Raw genomic sequence first — 24,607 nt, forward strand, 5'->3', positions numbered from 1 at the left:
CTTGCGTTATGCAGTTCTTCCTCTGTGGATGTAGAGGTGAAATTGATTTTGGGTGATCTTGAATCTGAAGCCCTTGATAACATTTTCTTTCTGCTTCAATGTCGTTGAACATCCAAAAGACGCCCAGAGCTCTGGGTGAGACCTTTATTCGTTTTTCTTCATCAAAACAAAAGGAGTCCAATCCTACAAACAAAAGCTGTGTGATTGATTTCCACTGTCAAAGGACTGTGTTATATGCAAAAGCAATTTCACTTTGCAAGGAGCTAAATGGGAAGGGGAATTGTACAAATTTCTCCAACACCGTAAATGATGGAAGAGTGAATCAGAGTCTTAATTCAGTTTGAATTATAGCAGAAAGGAATACTCAATATTTGTATTTAATTTAGTAATTTGATACAAATTGCTGAAGGGCAGATGAAAGACAAATATCAGGAAGCATTTCTTTATCCAAAGTATGCTTAGTATTTTTAATAGCCTTCTATATAAGATGGCACAGTCAACAAAATCTTTGAATTGTGATATAAATGGTTAGATGGTATATTAGCACTGTAGTTTTCGATAAGATAATGAGCTGGATCAGCTAAATGACCTGCTGCACCTGCAATTATCTTTGTGATACAGAGAAAAAAAAGTTTTGTGGTTGACTCTGAAGTCATGAATGCTAATAGACAGAAGCCTGATTGTTCCTTATTATCCTTCTGAAAAAAATAAGTTATGAAAGCAGGACAGCGTAAAGCATTCCACTAGATCATCTTTTTTTTGTGTGGTTGAGGTACAGAAAGTCATTAGTGGTATCTTCAGGGAATGCTCAATTTGGCCAGAAGAACAGCTGGCTTGTTAAAAGCATTCATTATTTTCCAGTGTGGTAATAGAAGAGCTAATTAATTCAAATTACTGCAACTCTGCTATATTTTCAAGTGTAACAAAATATCTCATGATCATAAAAAGCTCTGTCCTGAACAGCATATCAGACTCTATAAATCATAGAGTAGTTTTCTTTAGATCCGGTAGATTTTCTTCGGTGATGATTTAGTCTCTGAAAGAACTGAGAATGTTTGTTGGATCTCAGGGGCAGATGGGATTAAATCATTTTCTTGGGGCTCCCTCTTTAGCTGAGTGAATTTGTCTATGTATCTGCTGTGCTTCATAAAGAAGGCACTTTGTGCGTTTGATCTTCAATCATTAGTTATTTAGTCTTGGTGTGAATACTGCAAATCCTTATTTACCAGAATCCTAGCTGAAATCTCCTTTAATTCAACACTCTGTTTACCTCCAATGTTTGAAAAGCCACACTGATCATCTTATGAGTTATGTAATTAAAACAGGTATTTGGGGAGATATATCGGAAGCACCTTGCACAACGACTGGTGGTCCCTAGTCTGATTTGTTTGTCAATAAACATGTTACAGAATTTCTCCATTGACTTTCTGTTTGTTACAGAGGCATGAATGGAGTTTGCATTGTTTCATCCTTACTGTGCTTGCTTAGGCACGTGTCGGTCACTATGCCTGCATTGATGTGCATCTGTGACCATTACTTTTAACTTCTTTGCACGCACTGAACAAGGGGCAAACAAACACTGTTTTTTTGCTTCTCATTGAATCAAGTGAGTTGATCTGTTCAGGTTCTGAGATTGTGAGACCAAGCACCTCAAAGTTCAAAGTACATTTATTATCAAAGTGTGTGTAGATTATACAACCTTGAGACTTGTCTTCTAATAGGGCAGCCATGAAACAAAGAAACCCAAAAGAACCCATAAAAAAAAGAAGACCGTCAAACACCCAATGTGCAGAGAGACAAAGAACATAAATCGTGCAAACAATAAATGCAAGCAAATGGCATTCTGAACTGAAGTCTACAATGAGAGTCCACCCTCAAACCCTTAGTTCAGTGCAGAGTGGAGCAGCGAGCTGAACCCGACCATCCCTCACCTCGGGCCCCGACATCCTGACCTTTTCAGTCTGACCCTGCACCGAATTCATCGTCCAAACATCGGGTTCAGTCACTTCAATACGCTCTGGGGTCTGGGCCCCGCTGCCTTGATGCGGGCCCATACCTGATCTTTCCGAATCGACCCAGCACTTACAACCATTTAAAACCAAATATTTAAATCAGCTTAAAATGGAAGTTCTGAATTTCTGCCTTCATATTTGGAGTGAGATGTCCATTACAAAAACAGCATTATTTTGAACTCTTAATGAAACTCTGTAGAAACAATAATTTAAGTCATCCTGCATAGAAACTATGGCTTTTTGGCCCACTACATCAATGATGAGCTGAGCAAAAATTGTCCGTCTATAACCATCCCATTTCTCAGCACTTTAACCATAGCTTTTTAAATCTTGTTTGTTCAAGTGCTCATCAAGATGCTATTTAAGTATTGTCAGAGTAGCTGCCTTCATTGCCCATTCAGGCAATGCGGTCTTGATTCTAGACACTCTGGGTGTAAAATAGTTCTTCCCCAGATACTCTCTAACCCTCTTCCCTTTTTGGTATCTCTCTTTTTGTGAAATGGTTACTGCTGTCTACCTAGTCTCTGCCCCTCACACCTTAATCAGATCTGCCCTCAGCTTGTGCCGTTTCAAGGAAGCCAAACCCAACCTCATAAATGAAATGTTGTATTCTAGGCAACACACTGCTGTATCTCATCTGCACACAATGGTGACCATAGCTGCAGACAGTGCTCCATTGTAATCTTACCAGTATTTTACAAAGCTGTAACATAACTTCCCTGATCTTGTACTCCATATCTCAGCTAATCAAAGTAGGTATACTCTATGTGTTCTTCACCACCACAGTTACATTTAATAAAAAATACTGTGAGATGCATTAAAATCTATGAAAGGACAACCGTGACTTAATTTGTTGTTGATCTTTTTGTCATCTGGCATTCCATATGCCTCTTTGCATCCCAGACAACAGCTGGAGATCTCGCTTGTCCTGGCATGGATTTAGGCAGCTCCTGCTCGTAAATTAACCTTGATCAGGTCTATTACAACCCAGCAAGAAATCAGTGATTTTGGTTGTGGGATTAAAAAAAAATTCTGGCAAGAAAATGTAAACTGCTGTTTTATTGTAAAGGCTTGTGTTTGAATGTGATCCAGATCAATCAATTCAGAGCATCTGCCAGTAGGAAGTAAAATTAGTTTGGGAAATCTCATCTCAGTTTCCAAAGTTGCAGCCATAAAGTGTCAGTGATAGGTTATTTAAGAGAGCTGACAAGTCATGCTATCTAAAGGAAACTGAATAGAAGAGAAGCTTTGAGATTGCTCAAAGGATGTTGAGTCAATGGAAAGGAGAATCCTTTTTCCCTGTCTGTTTCTTAGCAAGGATGGTAAAAATCCACAATAATAATAAAATGGTGGAAACAACAGTAAATTGAGCAGAAAGTGAAGAAGAATTAACATTCCAATATTTTCTTCTCCAGTTCCATCTGACTGATCTGAAAGTTCCTCAAAGCAATAAAACAGACAAGTAGTCAGTTCTTCGGTACTGACCTTGAAATGATGGCCTCTTATCGGTGCAAGGTTGATATTCATGTAACATACTGGTTCCAGTGCACATCTAATCATTGTAACCTGCTGACAGATACGGTACACCACACACACTATTCAATTGCCCCTCTGCCTCCAGTCCTGGTGCAAGACTTGGACCCAAAACGGTGATGATTTTTCTCCTCCCAGTGACCCGCCCTGACCTGCTGAGTTCTTCCAGCATATTGTGCGTTACTGATAGAAGTGTGTGTGTTATCTATCACTTATAGAAAACACTTCATCTTTGTTCACGCTGAAGTGATATTAAGATGAAGAAACATCTCATTGTTTCAGTGTTATATTGAAATAATCAGTTTGTCATTTTTATGAATATATATTTTGATTGAAAGTAGCTTGAATATCCTACAAGACTTCCCACTTATGCTCATTGAAGAAGAGGCTGTATGTGCTGAAATCAGGAGCATCTCACAGTCTGCTGGAGGGACTCAGCAGGACAAGCAGCATTGGCGGGAGGAAAGAAATTATTGACGTTTCGAGTCAAAATCCTGCATTGGGACTGAGAGTTCAGAGGTGAGGTGGTCAGTATCATTTCTTGTCAATTCCCTTCCCCTCTCGACTCTCAGTCCTGATGCAGGGTTTTGACTCAAAATGGTGAGGATTTCTCTCCTCCTTCTGACGCTGCTCAACCAGCTGAGTTCTTCCAGCAGATTGTGTGTTACTGATAGAAGAAAACTGTAGTAGTATTGTGAGATGGATACATGTCATGGCGATTGATCACTGTTTAAAGTTTAATCTATGTAGTCCTTTTACCTCACCAGATACCAGATACCAGACATGCAGTTGATCACTACTTATGAAATTGCTTAGTGATTTTTTATATTTCAAACCATATCTTTACGCTGAAGGCAATTTATAAAACAATCATGTAGAGCAGGTTATTGTTACACTGTTTAATGTTCTTTATGATATAAACAAGTGCTCTTATGTTCCTTTAATCCTATTTGCTGGGGATACTTTTCCACTAAATTCAGCAGATTTGTCATGGCCTCTCAATGTGCTTTATTTTATTATCACGCTTCAGTTTATGATTGCAGAGAAATTTTAAGGAAATAAGTACTGTTATTGTGAACTTAGAGTCTGGAAAAGAGTTGAGTCATTGAGATCATTTCTGGAGTAACTGGAACTGTATAAAGGATAGATTACACCTAAACTGGTGAGGGACCAATATCCTTTCACATGGCTTTGCTCACGCTATTCAGAAAGGCTGAAGTTAATTTGATAGGGAGGTGGAAAGCTTAGTAGCAGTGCAGCTGGTAGGGAGAAACTTGTAAATCCAGCAAGCATAGAAGGACGAACACACAAAATGCTGGAGGAATTCAGCATCTATGGAAATGAATAAACAGTCGATGTTTTGGGCCAAGACCCCTTCTTCAGGACATGGTCACTTTCATAGATGTTGCCTGGCCTGCTGAGTTCCTCTGAACTCCCGTCGAAGTTCCACCCTGTTACTTGTGAAAACGCCATCTCCTTCTCTCAATTCTTTAGTCTCTGCTGCATCTGCTCTCAGGATGAGGCTTTTCATTCCAGAACGAGGAGGTGTCCTCCTTTTTCAAAGAAAGGGGCTTCCCTTCCTCCACCATCAATGCTGCCCTCAACCACATCCTCCCGTCACCCTACCAGCGATAGGGTTCCTCTTGTCCTCACCTACCACCCCACCAGCCTCCATGTCCAGCACATAATTCTCCGTAACTTCCATCATCTCCAAAGGGATCCCTCCCCCCCCCACCACTTTCTGCTTTCTGCAGAGGTCACTCCCTACGCAACTTCCTTGTCCATTCATCCCTCTCCACTGATCTCCCTCCTGGCACTTATCCTTGCAAGCAGAACAAATGTTATACCTGCCCCAACACTTCGTCCCTCACTACCATTCAGGGCCCCAAGCAATCCTTCCAGCTCAGTCTTCCTATCCTGGGCTAGTTTTTCAAATTGTCCCCAGGTGCAGCCCATCTTCAAAGATCCCTCCTCTCCCAGGAATGAGGTCTTTGGAGCTTCTGTTAACATTTTTTGCAACACATTGGTATGGAATGGGGTTGCTAGCCCCATGCCTGACCCTCCTCGCAGCCGGGTTTGGGACTGTCCATGGCAGAGTTAGGATTCATGTGAATTGTCAAAAAAGATTAGCATGGATGTGGTGGGCTCAAAGGCCTACTTCCATGACTCTGAATTTGAGAATGAGGGTAAACATTTAAAGGTTTAATATAAGAACATGAGAAGCCCCACAATGAGCATCACAGATCATCTGCCATCTAATAAAATAATGAGCAAACATTTTCAATTCCGTTTTCCAGTCTAGTTCATATGTTCCTTGATTGTCTCAGTTATACACAGCAGCACACCCGGAGCTCTCTAATTACCCATCTTTCAGATGTTACTCTTTATGGACTGATTGTTAATTCCCATTTTTCTGATCTTACTCTCTCACCTTTATTCTCTATATTAACTATTTCTTTCAATCAGCAACCTCCCTTTCCAGATCCCTTCTTCATTCTCCCTTTCGACTCCTGACTGCTGAGAACCTTTACTGATCGAACACTAGCATTTCCAGTTCTGAGATTGATATTCTTTTTGTTGCTATTTATACTCAATGGGAGAATTTGATTTTAATTGAGACAGGCCTATTTGGTTTTCAACAAGCCAGCACTTCAGTTCAAAGTTCAAAGTAAATTTACTATGAAAGTACCATGTACAACCCTGAGATTCACTTTCTTGCAGGTATACTCAATAAATCTAATAAACTTAATAGAATGAATGAAAGACCACACCAACTGAGCAGACCACCAGTGTGCAAAAGACAGCTGTGAAAATACAAAAAGAAAGAGGAAATAATAAATAAATAAATGAATGAATGAATAAATAAATAAATAAATAAACAAACAAACAAACAAACAAGCAAGCAAGCAATAAATATGGGATGCAAAGTCCTTGAAAATGAGTCCATAGAAATGGGAACATTTCACTGATGGGACAAGGGAAGTTGTCCCCTTTGATTCAGGAGCCTCATCCGAAGGGGATAACTTCAGCTGCTCAAGTTGTGAAAGAAAAAAAAAACCCAACCAAATGTGCTGACGGTGTCAAAAACACAAGAGTTTCTACAGATGCTGGAAATCCAGAGCAACAGACGCAAAATGCTGGAGGATCTCAGCAGGTCAGGCAGCATCGATGGAGATGAGTAAACAGTCAACATTTTCATCCAAGACCCTTCATCAGGACTGGAGTAGAAGGGGAAGATGCCAGAAAAAGAAGGTGGGGAGAGGGGAAGGAGGACAAACTAGAAGGTGACAGGTGAATGGGAGCAACAACTCATATTCCTGTAGGTAGATGGCATGAACATCAACTTCTCTAACTTCTGATCATTTGTCCCTCCCCCTTCCCTCATCTTCTATTCCCCACTCTAACCTGTCACATCTTCTCCTCAACTACCCAGCACCCCCACCGTAACCTTTCTCCCATGGTCCACTCTCCTCTCTGATCAGATTCCTTCTTCTCCAACCCTTTACCTTTTCCACTTGATGCCTTCCAGCTTCTTATTTCATTCCCCCCTCCCCCACCCAGCTGGCTTCACCTATCACTTCCAGCTGTTCCTCCTTCCTCTCTTCCCACCTCCTCCTTCTGCCATCTTCCTCCTTCCTTTCCAGTCCTGCTGAAGGGTCTCAGCCAGAAGAGCCGACAGTTCATTAATTTCCATAGATGCTGCCTGACTTGCTGAGTTCCTTCAGCATTTTATCTCTGTTGTGCTGACGTCTATTAATACCAGTAATGGCTTCTATCTTTTTTAAACCATGTTACTTTTTTGCTAATTGTTGTCATTGAATTTTTAATCATCAGGGACCAAAGTCAACAGGACTGAAACTGATGTCAAACCCAGAGTAACTCCAGTACCTGCTCTTTAATCCAGACCCAGATAGGATAAAGCAGGGGTCCCCAACCTTTTTTGCATTGCGGACCGGTTTAATATTGACAATATTCTTGAGGACCGGCCGACCCGGTGGGGGGGGGGGCGCGGGTAGAGTTACCAATGGACAAAAGTAGCAGTCAAATCCGTTACGTTTACCCCAAGACTATACTGACAGTGAAGCCTTGCGCAGGCACCAGTGCGCATGCGTGTACCTGCCGATTTTTTTTCTGGAAATCGTTTTTGGCGATTCTGTTCGGCGGGGAGTGGTGTTAATCGCGACCGGAATATAGGTGGTAAGTGGCTAATACACTCAATTTCGTTCCTAAAAGGGTTTATCTGACGAATTTAATATTAAACACACAGCACATATTTTCCTCGCATGAATATAGTGATAAATCAATTATCAGGGGAGGACAGGGGAGCTTGAAGGAAGTGTTGAAAGAACTTCCAGTAGAAGTGGTAGATGCAGGTTCGGTATTATCATTTAAAGAAAAATTGGATAGGTATATGGACAGGAAAGGAATGGAGGGTTATGGGCTGAGTGCAGGTCGGTGGGACAAGGTGAGAGTAGCATTCGGCACAGACTAGAAGGGCAGAGATCGCCCGTTTCCGTGCTGTAATTGTTGTATGGTTATATAAGTCAATAGCATCACAACATTTTAAGTAACATTTGGATATTAAACACACAGCACATATTTTCCCCCGTATGAACATATAAAATTATTGCAACACACCAATATCGCTGAATCAGTGGGAGCCCTGGGCATGTTTCCCTGCAACAAGACGGTCCCATCGAGGGGTGATAGGAGACAGCGATACTCGAAGGGGGTTCCTTATGTCCAGTCTATTCCGCAATTTAGTTTTCGTTGCATTCATTGCAGAGATATGTTGGAAATGGAAGCAACGTTTTCAGTGCTTTCGTGGCTGTCACAGGATATTTAGCCTTGACTTTGATCCAGAATGCCAGCAGAGATGTTATGTCAAACATACTTTTCAGCCCACTGTCATTTGCAAGCTCGAGGTGTTGATCTCCTTCCCGCGCTGACATGGATGACATGTGCGTAATGACCTCGCGTGCGTTCAAGCTCAACAGTGGGCGTGACAGGGAATGAGGAAAGGTGCAGCTCACTCATATCGCCAAATCATATCGTTTCCTCGCGGCCCGGTAGTTGGGGATAAAGGGAATCAACTTTCAATGATGTAGAATATTTACAATGATGTTAAAGATCGGATTTTTAAAAGTTATTTCAGCATGTTAATGTTCCACCATCAACATTGAGCAACACTCGAGTGGTATTTGAGGAAGTGGAGGGATGGGTTAGTAAGTTTGCTGATGACACAAAGGTTGGGGGTGTTGTGGATAGTGTGGAGGGCTGCCAGAGGTTACAGCAGGACATCGATAGGATGCAAAACTCGGCTGAGGAGTGGCAAATGGAGTTCAACCCAGATAAGTGTGAGGTGGTTCATTTTGGTAGGTCAAATATGATGGCAGAATATAGTATTAATGGTAAGACTCTCGGCAGTGTGGAGGATCAGTGGGACCTTTGGGTCCGAGTCCATAGGACACTCAAAGCTGCTACGCAGGTTGACTCTGTAGTTAAGAAGGCATACGGTGCATTGGCCTTCATCAATCGTGGGATTGAGTTTAAGAGGCGAGAGGTAATGTTACAGCTATATAGGACCCCGGTCAGACCCCACTTGGAGTACTGTGCTCAGTTCTGGTCACCTCACTACAGGAAGGATGTGGAAACCAGAGAAAGGGTGCAGAGGAGATTTACAAGGTTGCTGCCTGGATTGGGGAGCATGCCTTATGAGAATAGGTTGAGTAAACTTGGACTTTGCTCCTTGGAGCGACAGAGGCTGAGAGGTAACCTGATAGAGGTGTACAAGATGTTGAGAGGCATTGATCATGTGGATAGCCAGAGGCTTTTTCCCAGGCCTGAAACTGCTAACACGAGAGGGCACAGTTTTAAGATGCTTGGAAGTAGGTACAGAGGAGATGTCAGGGGTAAGTTTTTTTAAGCAGAGAGTGGTGAGTGTGTGGAATGGGCTGCCGACGACTGTGGTGGAGGCAGATACAACAGGATCTTTTAAGAGACCCCTGGATAGGTACATGGAGCTTCGAAAAATAGAGGGCTATGAGTAACCCTAGTAATTTCTAAAGAAAGTACATGTTGCACACAGCATTGCGGGCCAAAGGGCCTGTATTGTACTGTAGGTTTTCTATGTTTCTATATTTGAGATAATATTTGAAATTTCTCTCCCTGTACTTTCCTCTTGCACGAAAGCAAAAGTGCAAGGCCTCTAGTTCTTTGATTTCCTGGTAATGTTAGTTGAATGAGAGCAAGTGTGTAGTGTTATAATTTCGGTCCCTGTTGATAGTTTAATTGCCTAATAGTTAGCATAATTAAATATTGATAATTATATGGAGTTGCAGAATGGTGAGTAGCCCATGCAAATGTTGCAGAACAGCTCACAATTCTCTGGTGAATGGCAGTTGTTGAAGAGCAGAGTAATAATCCTACAACTGAGTGATCTTTTTATGACACTAATTATCAGTTTTCATTAGTCCCATTATTACATCTAAAATTACTCTTGTTCAATTTGGTGTCAAACACATTAATACTGTTTTTTTGTGAAATTTAGAGCATGTCATTACTAATGCAACATGTTTCCATCTGAGTCATATACAGATCTACTGTCAGTTTAAAAATATTGATTAATTGTCTTAATTTTAAAGTATTGCTTTGACTTTATTGTATGGCAGCAACAGGTAAACAAGGTAACACAGTTTAAGAATACATAACACCATGAAATATGAAGCAAATCAAACTTCTGAAAATCCTAATCCATGGTCTTAATAAACACTTTCCCACTGTATTCAAATTGAACACAAGTAATGCAAATAGGTGAAGGCAGAGTCAGGTACTGGGCTGTCAGAGACTTGCAGTTGAAGAAGGATAGATCTCAGCTTCCCTGGGAGAACTTCCTTTCTGCTTCTTGTCCTACCTGACTTGCGAGAAGCAATGGAACAGCCAGCAAGCAACCTCCCAGCCCCTAACTTTGGCAAGTTTCTTAACACCTGGGAGAGAAATACAGCGACCCACAACATTTAAAATCAGATTCTATTTGCACTGTAGGAGCACAAACAAAGTATGTCAATGACTTGCCACATTTCTCCATGAAGTGACATGGAATTTTCCGCAATTGAAGTTTTCCCAGAAACACACGTCAATTTGAGCTATTCAACTTTTAAGTCACCATCTTACTCCTGCACCTGGCATTTTATTCTTAACATTGAGTTCTTATTATTCTTATGAAATACCTTTGGATATCTTATTTATATAGGTCTGTATAAATTTAGTAATGGTTATTGGATTAAATCCCAAAAGATTTGAATGATTCTAGGCTGTTAACTCTGCAAGCTAAAGTAGGTTTAAATGCAACACGTTTCAGATGGTATTTTATCTCTGAAGTGAAAAGCTTCAACTTCTGTGCAACTGTTGCTATGGTTTCTGTTCAGTAAAAAAAAAGCAGTCCATGGCATTTGTTCATCTTTCAGCCTGCAGTGAGCTGTTGCAGCTAGTTGCCGATTATCTCCTTGGAATGATACCATTCATTCATTCTTTATTACAAAGTGAAGGACAAATCATGTTTTCATCATGGTGATATTCATTGGGGTAAACCTCAAAGCCTATCTCTACAATATAATCCCTCAGTACAAGCAACTGAAAGGCATTGATCTTATTCATGTTGGTCACAGGTGAACAGCAGGGTTAATTCGACAGCTATCCCTTAAATTTACAGATTTCAAATTAATTCGATTGTCTTTGGATCTCAGATAATCTTTTAGCCTGTTTCTGTAACCTGTGCAAGATCATTTATTACTTGGCAAGCAGTAAATGTTACTTTGTAGGGAAAAAATACACAGCTGAACATTGAAGTGAAGTTTCTCGTAAAAAAGAAGTTCTTGACTGTTATGTTATGTGTAAAGTTGTTAAATCTGGAGTTTTAAATTAGAAGTAATACTGCCGATAGGAAAACTAGTTAGGACTATCTTATGCTTTTTTTTGTTCTGCCAGCTTAACAGGAATTGCAACACCTCTCGTATTTATTGCAATAGAAAGGTCACCAGCACAGCTAGAGACCTGCAAAAAATATTCATTTTTCTGTTTGGTTGTTGCATTTTTACCATCTTCATCAAATGTAAAGCTGTCCAAAAGGCATAGCAACTGTTTTATGTATGATGTGATCTAAAAATACTTTCTAACAAGGGAATACTGAGATATGTGTAGACCCATAAAGGCAATGGTATGTCATTAATAAAATTATTCTTGGTGAGTTACAGTATGAGTCTTAAGCTGATTTTATCAGGTCCTTCCTTCAGAATCCAATAGGCCATGAAAATAACTTGCTCATGGAATTTAAAAAATCATTCTATACCAAGGACTCTCAGTGAAGGTCAAATTGAGATATTCTGGTCCATGAGATTGCATATGATAGTAGAATACAGTTTGTTTATTATGATGGACGACAATGCCTCTTGAATATTCTGTGTTGAGTTGCCAAAATCCGTTCACAAGATAGTTGTGCCACAGACGCTATGATAGTTTCCTCAGTTTAAGGCAGGTATTGATTTTCTCAAGGATTTTGTTACGGTTACTGCTGGCTGCACTGTCTTGGGAATGTGCACCTGCAGCAGGCAGATTGATGAGGATGAGAGAAAGTAGATTTAATCTTCACTCACTCCCTGTTGCTGCTGCTTCTTAAGCCCACCACCCCTACTGGGGCATCGCCCACCGAAAGAAGCTTGCCAGACTCCTTTGTCCTGGGCCTGTCTTTCAGTGTTTCAAGGTGTAGCCTGTTGAAAAACCTTCCTCTCCCAGGGATGTGGTCTTTGGAGCATCTGTTAGCATTTCTGTAGTGCTGGGTTTTTACACAATGTGGTCGTTAACCCCATGCCCAACCCTCCTCCTTTGGCAGCCAGACTTGGGACATCCATGATGGAGTTCTACTTGCTGCAGACCCAGTTTTAATAGCCAAGTCCTTCAGGATCGCATTAGAGCCAGCTAACTGACTGCTCGGTCAAGTGGTGAATATGGGGGTGGAGGGTTTGAAACCTTGGCTGCTGATTTGCATAGTTTATGGAATAGATCCGCCACCGGTCCACAAGTGTATGCATGGATGACTTTGCGAGACTGGCTGGAGCTGGAGTGACCTTGTTGTGCTGGAATCTGATGCTGATGTTGATGCAGAATAGGGTACCTAGTTTTATATTTTACTGTGTTCAGACCCTTTACATTCTTAGGCTTGAATCTAAAATAGAATCATCCTCATGTCTAATTTCCTTTCTATAGTTTGTAAGTGTATTTGTCTCTCTTTGTATTCTGTCCCGGCTGCACAACTTCTCCACATTTCAATATTTAGTTCCTTTGACTTTGGCCACTTGTAAAATTCCCACCAATTCATCAATGCTTCTTTTCATACCTTTTTTTTTTGGAATCCAAGCAGCATTGACAAGGTCAATGTCCCATGCTTATACCTGGTCGTCCTCAAAAAGTCAAGAGGATATTAATGAAATTCATGAAATTTTATGACCATCCAGTAGGTTCATGGTCATCATTACAAAGACGTTTTCCTTTCTAAAATAAAAGGTTATTAACTATAAGTGGGTGGAATTGTAGTTAAACTGTCCACCCTGTATTGTTCATCCACACCTCTGGGTTGCTAATTTGGTAATATTACTGCACGACCATCAAAAGGTGTCTGTTACGGCACCATATTCTGAAATTCATTTGGAAAGTTTTCACCTGTCTTCTTTATTCAAGGAACTGATCAGAAATGATGTTGCTATTTATTTATTAACATACAGTGCAGAGTAGTCCCTTCCAGTCCTTCGAGCCTCACCGCCCAGCAATCCTCCAATTTAATCTTAGCTTAATCAAGGGACAATTTACAATGCCCAGCTGACAGGAAACCGGAGCACCTGGAGGAAACCCGCGGGATCACGGGGAGAACGTACAAACTCCTTACAGGCAGCAGCGGGAATTGAACCCCGATCGCTGGTACGGTAAAGTGTTGTGCTAACCGCTTCGGTACCGTGCTGCCCCCAGGCGTTAAACAAGTTAAAAAGTGTTGCCTGTGTTTAAAAAGACAGATATTGTAAGACCGTATCATGTGAAGCGATCAAGTTTATTAACAACCTTCGGAAGACCTCGGGGACCATCGCGTGGTTGTTAATTGGTGAGGCTAATACTCCATGGACTCGGATTAATGATTTAAGCATGAGCTCACATCACACTGCTGCAACCAACAGATGTAGATTCTGGAACTAAAAGCTCTTATCGGTAATATATCAAAAAAGAAATCTTCCTTCCTAATGTCCTTTTAATAAAAGAAGCTTTCTTCTTTTGTCCCTATGACCAGCTTTCTGACTCCAGATTTGCTCATTCTTTAAATTGGCATTCATAGCATCGTAGCGTAATTACCTTCAACTGATCTCTTTTCAGATCACCTTCAGGTGATTTTGTTCTTAAATAGCAAGTTATTTTTCACACCTTGGATTTTGTAATTGATCTGTTCATGTGGGAATTGAACTTAGTTTTTCAGAGAAACGGATGATGAATAATTTGCGCTCCTGTGAAAGTTAAATAATACGTAACGCGGTATTGTCCATTCTTTTGTGAATTTAGTGCCTTTGGATGCCCCTATTCAGAGCTCAACATGAAGAAGGAGTCAATAATTCACGACAGATTAGGAGGAGAGAAACAGATGACTCTTGTTCCCATTCCTTTTGTTCCAAGAACTAAACGTCTTGATAGTAATGGTTCAAGTGGGAAGCCAGAGGGAAGTGTTAATGACGCAAGGTAAAACTGTTTCAGTTATTATATTTTAATGTAATTTTCTGTGCTCTGTGACTCGTTCCATTGGCTACATTGTATTCATCACATGTAAAGAACAGGTAGTTTTGTCGGAGATTGTATGAATCTTCAGTGGTAGGAAGTTTCTTGGTACTTGCCTGCCAAAGCAGAATGTTATCCAGTTGTTGTGGCTTTTGGGCTTGGATTGCGTTATTGTCTGAAGAACCACAGTCTGCTTTGAACCGGATCTAAACACTTTTAGATCTAAACACAAGCCATTGATACCTAAACAGAGCAAAGACCAAGTCATCTACAGCTGGTAACTCTCCTGCTGAGCACTCAGGGTGTTTCCACAGCATCTGAGTGAAAATAAACACCAGACATTTTCTCCTCTCCTTTCAGCATTTCATAAGGACTATTTCCTTTGCAACTCCCTGGTGCACTCTTCCATTCCCATCAGCCACCATCTTAAAGTGCTTTCCATTGCAACTGTGGGTGATATAGCACTCTTTTTGTCATCTCTTCGATTCCCACCAGCCAGGGACCTCAAACAGCCTTTACTCTGTTTCCAAACAAACTTAGGAAGAGTTTCTTCCCCTCAGCCATCAGATATCTGAACAGTTCATCACTTTGTCAACGTGGAGCGGAGAGTGAGCTTGTAAATCTGGCAGGAGCAAAGGATGTTGGGAATGGGGAGGGTGAACTGCTGCAGGGGGGTGTGGGACAGGTGGCAGAGAAGGCGTGTTGGGGTGGGGATGGTACGAGTACAGACTCACCCAGCCCTGAGATACCAGGCAAGGTCATTAATTCCAAAGAGTTGGCTTATTGATCATTAGAGAATATCTCTCTGGTGCCTCCCTCCTCCCTTCCCCTCCTCCTTTTTTCCAACCATGATTCCCCTCTCCCTGCCCCCTTCCAATACTCAGTCCACAAAAGAGACCCATATCAGAATCAGGTTTATCATCACTCACGTATGTCATGAATTTTTTTTTTGTGTGGCAGTAGTGCAGTGCACTACATAAAATTACTAGAGCCACTGTGCAAAAGTCTTAGGCCTTCTAGACATATATATATATGTGCCGAAGACTTTTGCACAGTACCATTGTAATTTTACAGACGTCTATATACAGTGCTTATGAAAAGTATACACCCCCTTGGAAGTTTTTATGTTTTATTGTTTTACAACATTGAATCACAGTGGATTTAATTTGGCTTTTTGACACGGATCAACAGAAAAATACTCCTCCGTGTCAAAGTGAAAACAGATCTTGGCAAAATGATCTAATTAATTACAAATATAAAACACAAAATAATTGATTGCATAAGAATTCACCCCCTTTAATATAACACACCAAATCATCACTGGTGCAGCCAATTGATTTTAGAATGGAGATCACCGGCGGGCAGTCAAGGTGTTTCAATTGATGGTAGTAAAAATACACCTGTATCTGGAAGGTCTAACTGATTGGGTCAGATTTACTGCTAGAAACTCTTCAAACTTTATATTCAAACTATTGGTTTACACATCTGCTTCTTGTGGGTCCCTCCATATTAAGGTGTTGAAGGGAATGAGCGTGTTGATTGTTTGGACAATATTAGCTGTTAAAAGTTCAACTGTGGACATAGACCTTGCACTTCGCAAATCAGAAGCTAAGCAGTTGGTGGGGCTAAGAACTCAGGGATTATGGCAAGACTTGTGGGTTAATTGGCATAAGAGGTGACACCTTTACAGAATACATAAAACTGTTAGATTTTTGGGAGAAAGGGGTAAAATGAGGGGAAGGAATTATATTGACTCGACTCAGAATTAGGCATATGCTTAATTATTCCTTATATCTTGTCGGAAACTGTCACTCTGGGGTGTTAGGTTTTGTCATCAAGGTGAAACAGTTGAACACACTCTTTTACAATGTGAAGTATATGTTTGAAAGAGCAAATATAGGCTGCACTACTATCTTTGGGGGTGGGTAGTTTTCTTTTAAAAGCTTTACTAAGTTATGGAAGTGACTAATTTATTTCACAATATTGCCTTTCTTTACAATTTATAGGGTTTTTTGGGCTAATTTAGTTTTCATTTGATAAAGAACTAGTAGGGGTTTTATTTTCCAACTCTCAGTTGGTGGCAGTAATGCACCTTTAAGTTGGACTGCCAACTGCCATTAAAAGTGCTGGTGAGTCAGTATCCTGGCAAAAACTACACAATGGAGACAAAAGAACTCTCCAAGCAACTCCGCAAAAAGGTTATTGTAAAGCACAAGCCAGAAGATGGATACAAAAAATTTCCAAGAAACTGAATATCCCTTGGAGTACAGTTAAGTCAATCATCAAGAAATGGAAATGCGCTCTAAATCTGCCTAGAGCAGGCCGTCCTCAAAAACTGAGTGACTGTGCAAGAAGGGGACTAGTGAGGGAGGCCACCGAGAGACCTATGACAACTCAGGAGGAGTTACAAGCTTCACTGGCTGAGATGGGAGTGACTGCATATACAACAACTGTTGCCCCGGTGCTTTACCAGTTGCAGCTTTATGGGAGAGTGGCAAAGAGAAAGCCACTGTTGAAAAAAAAGTCACATGAAATCTCTACTGGAATTTGCCAGAAGACGTGGGAGACTCTGAAGTAATCTGGAAGAAAGTTCTTGGGGTCTGATGAAACCAAAATTGAGCTTTTTGGCCATCAGATCAAATGCTATGTTTGATATAAGCCAAACACTTCACGTCATCAAAAACACACCATCCCTACCATGAAGCATGGTGGTGTCTGCATCATGCTGTGGGGATGCTGCACTGCAGCAGGCTCTGGAAGGCTTGTGAAGGTAGAGGGTAAAATGAATGCAGCAAAGTGCAGGGAAATCCTGAAGGAAAGCCTGATGCAGTCTGCAAGAGAACTACATCTTGGAAGATTTGTCTTCCAGCAAGACAGTGATCCCAAGCATAAAGCTGAAGCTACACAGGAGTGGCTTAAAAACAACAAAGCTAATGTCCTGGAATGGCCAAGTCAGAGTCCAGACCTGAATCCAATTGAAAATTTGTGACTGGACTTGAAACGTGTTGTTCACTACAATCCTCATGCAATCTGACAGAGTTTGAGCAGTTTTGTAAAGAAGGGTGGAAAAAAATTGCACTGTCCAGATGTACAAAGCTGACAGAGACCTATCCACACAGACTCAATGCTGTAATTGCTGCCAAAGGTGTATCTACTAAATACTGACTTGAAGGGGGTGAGTAATTATGCAATCAGTTATTTTGTGTTTAATAATTGTAATAAATGTAGACCAATTTGTAGAAAATTGTTTTCATTTGGACACAAAAGAGTCGTTTCTGTTGATCAGTGTCAAAAAATCCAAATTAATAAATGACACCTCGAATTCCATCTGGGTACCCTCCAACCTGATGGCATTAACATCGATTCTCAAACTTCTGGTAATGCACCCCCCACCCCCTTTCACCATTCCCCATCCCATTTTCCCTCTCTCACCTTATCCCCTTGCCCATCCCTCTGGTGCTCCTCCCCCCGCCTTTCCTTTCTCCCTTGGCCTTCTGTCCTCTCCTATCAGATTCCCCCTTCTCCAGCCCAGTATCTCTTTCACCAATCAACTTCCCAGCACTTTACTTCATCCCTCCCCCTTCAGGTTTCACCTATCACCTTGTGTTTTCTCTCCCCTCCCCCACCTTTTACATCTACTCCTCAGCACTTCCCTCCAGTCCTGCCAAAGGGTCTCGACCTGAATTACCAACTGTACTGTTTTCCATAGATGCTGCCTGGTCTGTTGAGTTCCTCCAGCATTTTGTGTGTGTTGCTTGGATTTCCAGCATCTGCAGATTTTCTCTTGTTTCAAATGAAATCCACTGTGTTTCAATGTTGTAAAACAATAAAATGTAAAAACTTCCTAGGGGGGTGAGTACTTTTTACAGGCACTGCGTATGTGCCTAAGGTCCTTAGAATTAAAGATGATTTTCAAACAACTTGCATTTAGCACTTCTGTGCAGGCTTGAACCATCATTGAGAATGGGGATGTCTTTGGAGCCTATATAAATGTCCAATGTTGGCACCAGACTTGAAATACAAAGATTTCCATTCTCCAATGAAATAAATCCTCACTTTCCTGTTACAGATGCAGTCAGTCAAATGGTTGAAATCGGTGTATAAAGAGCTTGTTATTACAAAGATGTTGTTGAAAAGCTTGTTGAATCTTTCTTGTTTCATGTTACAGAAAATGTCCTACTCCCGGTTGTAATGGGTCTGGTCACATAACTGGAAAATACACGGCACACCACCGACTCTCAGGTTGCCCTCTAGCTGAACAAAACCAGCTCAAGGTCAAAATAGAGCCACAGGATGATGAGGGGCCCGCTGACAATAAATCAGTATTATCATTCATTCAACGCAAAAGGACCAAACAGCAAAACAGGTAATAAAGCATACTAGCTGTTTAATAAGAAACAAGGTTTTATTGACAGAAAGTTCAAGGTGTGTGACCTGATGACAAGAAAACGTATTGGTGAATGAGAGAGGATTTTAGATTAGATTATGAGGACACGCAGTCCCCTGCGCCGATAAGGGGGATGCTGTTGCAGTCTGGCGTACTGACCTCTACCTTGCCGAGGCACAGCGACAACTCGCGGATACCTCCTCTTATTTACCACTCGATCGTGACCCCACTAAGGAGCACCAGGCCATTGTCTCCCACACCATCACCGACTTTATCCGCTCAGGGGATCTCCCATCCACTGCTACCAACCTTATAGTTCCCACACCCCGCACTTCCCGTTTCTACCTCCTACCCAAGATCCACAAACCTGCCTGTCCTGGCCGACCCATTGTCTCAGCTTGCTCCTGCCCCACCGAACTCGTTTCTGCATACCTCGACACGGTTTTATCCCCCCTTGTTCAATCCCTTCCTACCTATGTTCGTGACACTTCTCACGCTCTTAATCTTTTCGATTTTAAGTTCCCTGGCCCCCACCACTTTATTTTCACCATGGATGTCCAGTCCCTATATACTTCCATCCCCCATCAGGAAGGTCTCAAGGCTCTACGCTTCTTTTTGGATTCCAGACCTAATCAATTCCCCTCTACCACCACTCTGCTCTGTCTAGCGGAATTAGTCCTTACTCTTAATAATTTCTCCTTTGGCTCCTCCCACTTCCTCCAAACTAAAGGTGTAGCTATGGGCACCCGTATGGGTCCTAGCTATGCCTGCCTTTTTGTTGGCTTTGTGGAACAATCTATGCTCCGTGCCTATTCTGGTATCTGTCCCCCACTTTTCCTTCACTACATCGACGACCGCATTGGCGCTGCTTCCTGCACGCATGCTGAGCTTGTTGATTTTATTAACTTTGCCTCCAACTTTCACCCTGCCCTCAAGTTTACCTGGTCCATTTCCGACACCTCCCTCCCCTTTCTAGATCTTTCTGTCTCTATCTCTGGAGACAGCTTATCTACTGATGTCTACTATAAGCCTACTGACTCTTACAGCTATCTGGACTATTCCTCTTCTCACCCTGTCTCTTGCAAAAACGCCATCCCCTTCTTGCAATTCCTCCGTCTCCTCCACATCTGCTCTCAGGATGAGGCTTTTCATTCTAGGACGAGGGAGATGTCCTTTTTTAAAGAAGGGGGCTTCCCTTCCTCCACTATCAACTCTGCTCTTAAACACATCTCCCCCATTTCACGTACATCTGCTCTCACTCCATCCTCCCGCCACCCCACTAGGAATAGGGTTCCCCTGGTCCTCACCTACCACCCCACCAGCCTCCGGGTCCAACATATTATTCTCTGTAACTTCTGCCACCTCCAATGGGATCCCTCCACTAAGCACATCTTTCCCTCCCCGCTCTCTCTGCTTTCCGCAGATTTCGCTCCCTACGCGACTCCCTTGTCCATTCGTCCCCCCCATCCCTCCCCACTGATCTCCCTCCTGGCACTTATCCGTGTAAGCGAAACAAGTGCTACACATGCCCTTACACTTCCTCCCTTACCACCATTCAGGGCCCCAAACAGTCCTTCCAGGTGAGGCGACACTTCACCTGTGAGTCGGCTGGGGTGATATACTGTGTCCGGTGCTCCCGATGTGGCCTTTTATATATTGGTGAGACCCGACGCAGACTGGGAGACCGCTTTGCTGAACACCTACGCTCTGTCCGCCAGAGAAAGCAGGATCTCCCAGTGGCCACACATTTTAATTCCACGTCCCATTCCCATTCTGACATGTCTATCCACGGCCTCCTCTACTGTAGAGATGAAGCCACACTCAGGTTGGAGGAACAACACATATTCCGTCTGGGTAGCCTCCAACTTGATGACATGAACATTGACTTCTCTAACTTCCGCTAATGCCCCACCTCCCCCTCGTACCCCATCTGTTATTTATTTTTATGCACACATTCTTTCTCTCAGTCTCCTTTTTCTCCCTCTGTCCCTCTGAATATACCCCTTGCCCATCCTCTGGGTGCCCCCCCCCCCGCCCTTGTCTTTCTTCCCGGACCTCCTGTCCCATGATCCTCTCGTATCCCTTTTGCCAATCACCTGTCCAGCTCTTGGCTCCATCCCTCCCCCTCCTGTCTTCTCCTGTCATTTTGGATCTCCCCCTCCCCCTCCCACTTTCAAATCCCTTACTCACTCTTCTTTCAGTTAGTCCTGATGAAGGGTCTCGGCCTGAAACGTCGACTGCACCTCTTCCGAGAGATGCTGCCTGGCCTGCTGCGTTCACCAGCAACTTTGATGTGTGTTGCTTGACCTCTTTTATTGTCATTTAGTAATGGACGAGTTAATCTGGAAACCAGCAGTCTTTCCAAACTAAGTTAAACTCAAGAAAATATTACTGAATATTTCAAAGAGCATTATTGAGAACAATTAGGCTTCACAGTACTGTATCCCTGTATGGATTAACCTTTGATACGGATGAGGACATCCATACATGGTTTCTGAAATATATTTTTAGTTTGCTAATGGGATGTGGGGTCATAGGCAAGACTCATGCTGCAATTTGGAATACAGTGAATTCCAGTTAATTGGGCCACCGGTTAATCAGGACTGCCGCTTATTTGAGACAGCTCTTAAAAGAACAAAAACTAATTAAGAAAATAGCCGGGATTCCATTGGGTTACTTGGGAAACTATACCACCTAATTGGGGCAGGAGATTGTTGCCCAACAGGTTTGAACTAGTGTCAGATGCATGCACCTTTGTGGCCATTAGAGACCACACCATGCTGAGAGTGAACAGCTTTTAAATAGCGTCAGTTGCGTGTGTCTGTGTTCAAAAAGCTGAGATTTTTGTCACTGATAGTTGGTGAGAACTAAGCGTTAAGACAATTCAGAACTATTTTGCTCACTGTGGTTTCAAGCATTCCGGTCTGGAGATGCCCAGAACAGCTGTGAGAGAAAAGTAAACTATTTCACTGCCGCACAAGTTAGGAACTATGAAGAATCTGAGGGTATCAATAATCAGATGAATGTTAGAATAAAATGAATATTTGGAGCATGCAATCATCGTTAGCATTGTATGAAGGCAGTCCACTGTCTTATGAAGGCAGTCCACTATCTGCACTGATTTTGTTCATTTACAACACAGGAGCCCCCCAGGGCTGTGTCCTAAGCCCCCTCCTTTACTCTCTGTATACCCACAACTGTGTCACCACCCACAGCTCCAATCTGCTAATTAAATTTGCTGATGATACTACATTGATTGGCCTTTTCTCAAATGATAATGAGGCAGCCTACAGAGAAGTCATCACCCTGAGACAGTGGTGTCAAGAAAACAACCTCTTCCTCGATGTCACAAAAACAAAGGAGCTGGTTGTGGACTACAGGAGAAACGGAAACACGCTCACCCCTATTGATATCAGTGGATCTGAGGCTGAGAGGGTGAACAGGCTTTAAGTTCCTCGGGAAACACATCACCGAGGATTTCACTTGGTCTGTACATACCAGCTGTGTGGTGAAAAAAGCACAACAGCGCCTCTTTCACCTCAGACAGTTGAAGAAGTTTGGCATGAGAACCCAAATCGTAAGAACTTTCCACAGGGGCACAATTGGGAGCATCCTGACTGGCTGTATCACTGCCTGGTATGGGAACTGTATTCAATCTCAGGACTCTGCAGAGAGTGGTGCAGACAGCCCAGCACATCTGTGGATGTGAACTTCCCACTCTTCAAGACTTTCACAGTTTCATTGGGGACCTGAGTCACCCCAACCACAAACTGTTCCAGCTGCTACCATCTGGGAAATGGTACCGTCGCATTAAAGCCAGGACCAACAGGCTCCTGGATATCTTCTTCCACCAGGCCATCACCAGGTGGTTGTAGATGGTTCGTATTCTGAATGGAGGATTGTGACCAGTGGTGTTTCCACAGGGATCTGTTCTGCGACCCCTCCTCTTTGTGACCTGGATGAGGAAGTAGAAGAGTGGGCTAGTAAGTTTGCTGATAACACAAAAGTTGGGAATGTTGCGGATAGTCTGTAGGGTTGTCAGAGGTTACAGCAGGACATGATAGGATGCAGAACGGGCTGAGAAGTGGCAAATGGAGTTCAACCCAGATAAGTGTGAAGTGGTTCATTTTGGTAGGTCAAATTTGAAGACAGAGTATAATATTACTGGTAAGACTCTTGGCAGTGTGGAGGATCAGCAAGATCTTGGGGTCCATGTCCATAGGACACTCAAAGCTGCTACGCAGGTTGACGGTGTTGTTAAGAAGGCATATGGTGTGCTGGCCTTCATCAACCGTGGGACTGAGTTCAAGAGCCGTGAGGTAATGTTACAGCTATATAAGACCTTAGTTAGACCCCACTTGGAGCACTGCGTTCAGTTCTGGTCGCCTAATTACAGGAAGGATATGGACACTATAGAGCCCAGAGGAGATTTAAAAGAATGTTACGTGGATTGGAGAGCATGCCTCATGAGAATAGGTTGAGTGAACTCGGCCTCTCCTCCTTGGAGTGACAGAGGATGAGAGGTGATCTGATAGAGGTGCATAAGATAATGAGAGGCATTCATCATGTAGATAGACAGAGGCTTTTTCCCAGGGCTGAAATGGCTAACATGAGGGTCATGGTTTTAAGGTGCTTGGAGGTAGGTACAGGGGGGATGTCAGAAGTGAGTGTTTCACACAGAGATTGGTGGGTGCATGGAATGCACTGCTGGCGAGGGTGGTAGAGGTGGATACAATGGGGTCTTTTAAGAGATTCTTCGGTACATGGTTTAGAAAAATAGAGGGTTATGTGGTAGGGAAATTCTTGGCAGCTTCTAGAGTAGACTACATGGTCAGCACAACATTGTGGGCCAAAGGGCCTATAATGTGCTGTGGATTTCTATGTTTCTGTATATCAAGTCAATTGAACTTACATTCAATCAAAAGAACGTGGCAGCGTACATTGAATTAATACACAGTTTTATAATACTGTAGTAGTATTGATAGTGTTCTAATTCATTCTGTATTTTATTTAAATGTAAAATTTGTTACTCAGTTAAATGGTAGTTTGTCTTTTCTCTGCCATTTTAGTTGCTTCCATGAGACTAGAGCTAATTGGGGCAGTCGCATAAGTGGGCCAAAGTGGACTGGTCCCAATGTGTCCCAACTCTTATTTTTCTCCTGACAAAGGGTCTCATCCCAAAATGTCAGCTCTTTATTTCTCTCCATAGGTGCTGCCTGTACTGCTGAGTTCCTCCAGTATTTTGTGTGTGTTCTGGCATATTTATTAGCTTGTTTTTCCAGCAACTTTAAAATAATCAGAAGTTTAAAAGAATGAAAATCACAATGTTATACAGTCTAATTCCACTTACAAACGTTTGTATAATTAAGGGTGTTTAGAACATGTGGAACTACCTGATAAATGTCAAGAAGACATATTGATGAATGACCCAAGCTCATATGGGAAATAAAATATCTTTCTGAATTAATTTACATTGAATCTCAGGAAATATCTCTGTAAACCAAAGTCACTTCTGTTTCTAATATAGGAGAGCATGTCATATTTGTGTAGAAATGATAATTCCTTGTTGGTTTAATCTCCACAAAAATATAGGAGCTGCTTCCATCCTATACACTTCATCACTCCACACTTACTACAGAAATACGCTTTTGTAAAAATTTAGAGCAGCTAATCTTTACCTTTTATAGGTTTATTTTGAAAAATGCATTTTAGCTTTTCTCTTCCATTGATGGCTGCATTATCCAGTTCTATTTTATATACAGTGGATTCCAGTTAATTGGGCTATTGGTTAATAGGAGCAGCTGCTTATTTGGGTCAACTCTTAAAGAATAAAAATACTAATGGAGGAAATGGCCAGGATTCCCTATGT

At 42.1% G+C, this 24,607-nt stretch overlaps 1 protein-coding gene across 4 annotated transcripts in view; it reads left to right on the plus strand.

The window, feature by feature from the left end:
* Positions 1-24,607, plus strand: part of LOC140195107 (lethal(3)malignant brain tumor-like protein 4) — a 402,850-nt gene that overhangs the window by 258,906 nt on the left and 119,337 nt on the right. For all 4 annotated transcript variants that reach the window (XM_072252853.1, XM_072252873.1, XM_072252862.1 and 1 more), the window contains 2 exons: positions 14,142-14,315; positions 18,520-18,717. In XM_072252853.1, coding sequence (XP_072108954.1) covers positions 14,142-14,315; positions 18,520-18,717 — 372 coding nt within the window. The remainder of the gene's footprint in view (positions 1-14,141; positions 14,316-18,519; positions 18,718-24,607) is intronic.

Source organism: Mobula birostris, chromosome 1 (assembly GCF_030028105.1).
Source record: "Mobula birostris isolate sMobBir1 chromosome 1, sMobBir1.hap1, whole genome shotgun sequence".
Taxonomy (NCBI): Eukaryota; Metazoa; Chordata; class Chondrichthyes; order Myliobatiformes; family Myliobatidae; genus Mobula; species Mobula birostris.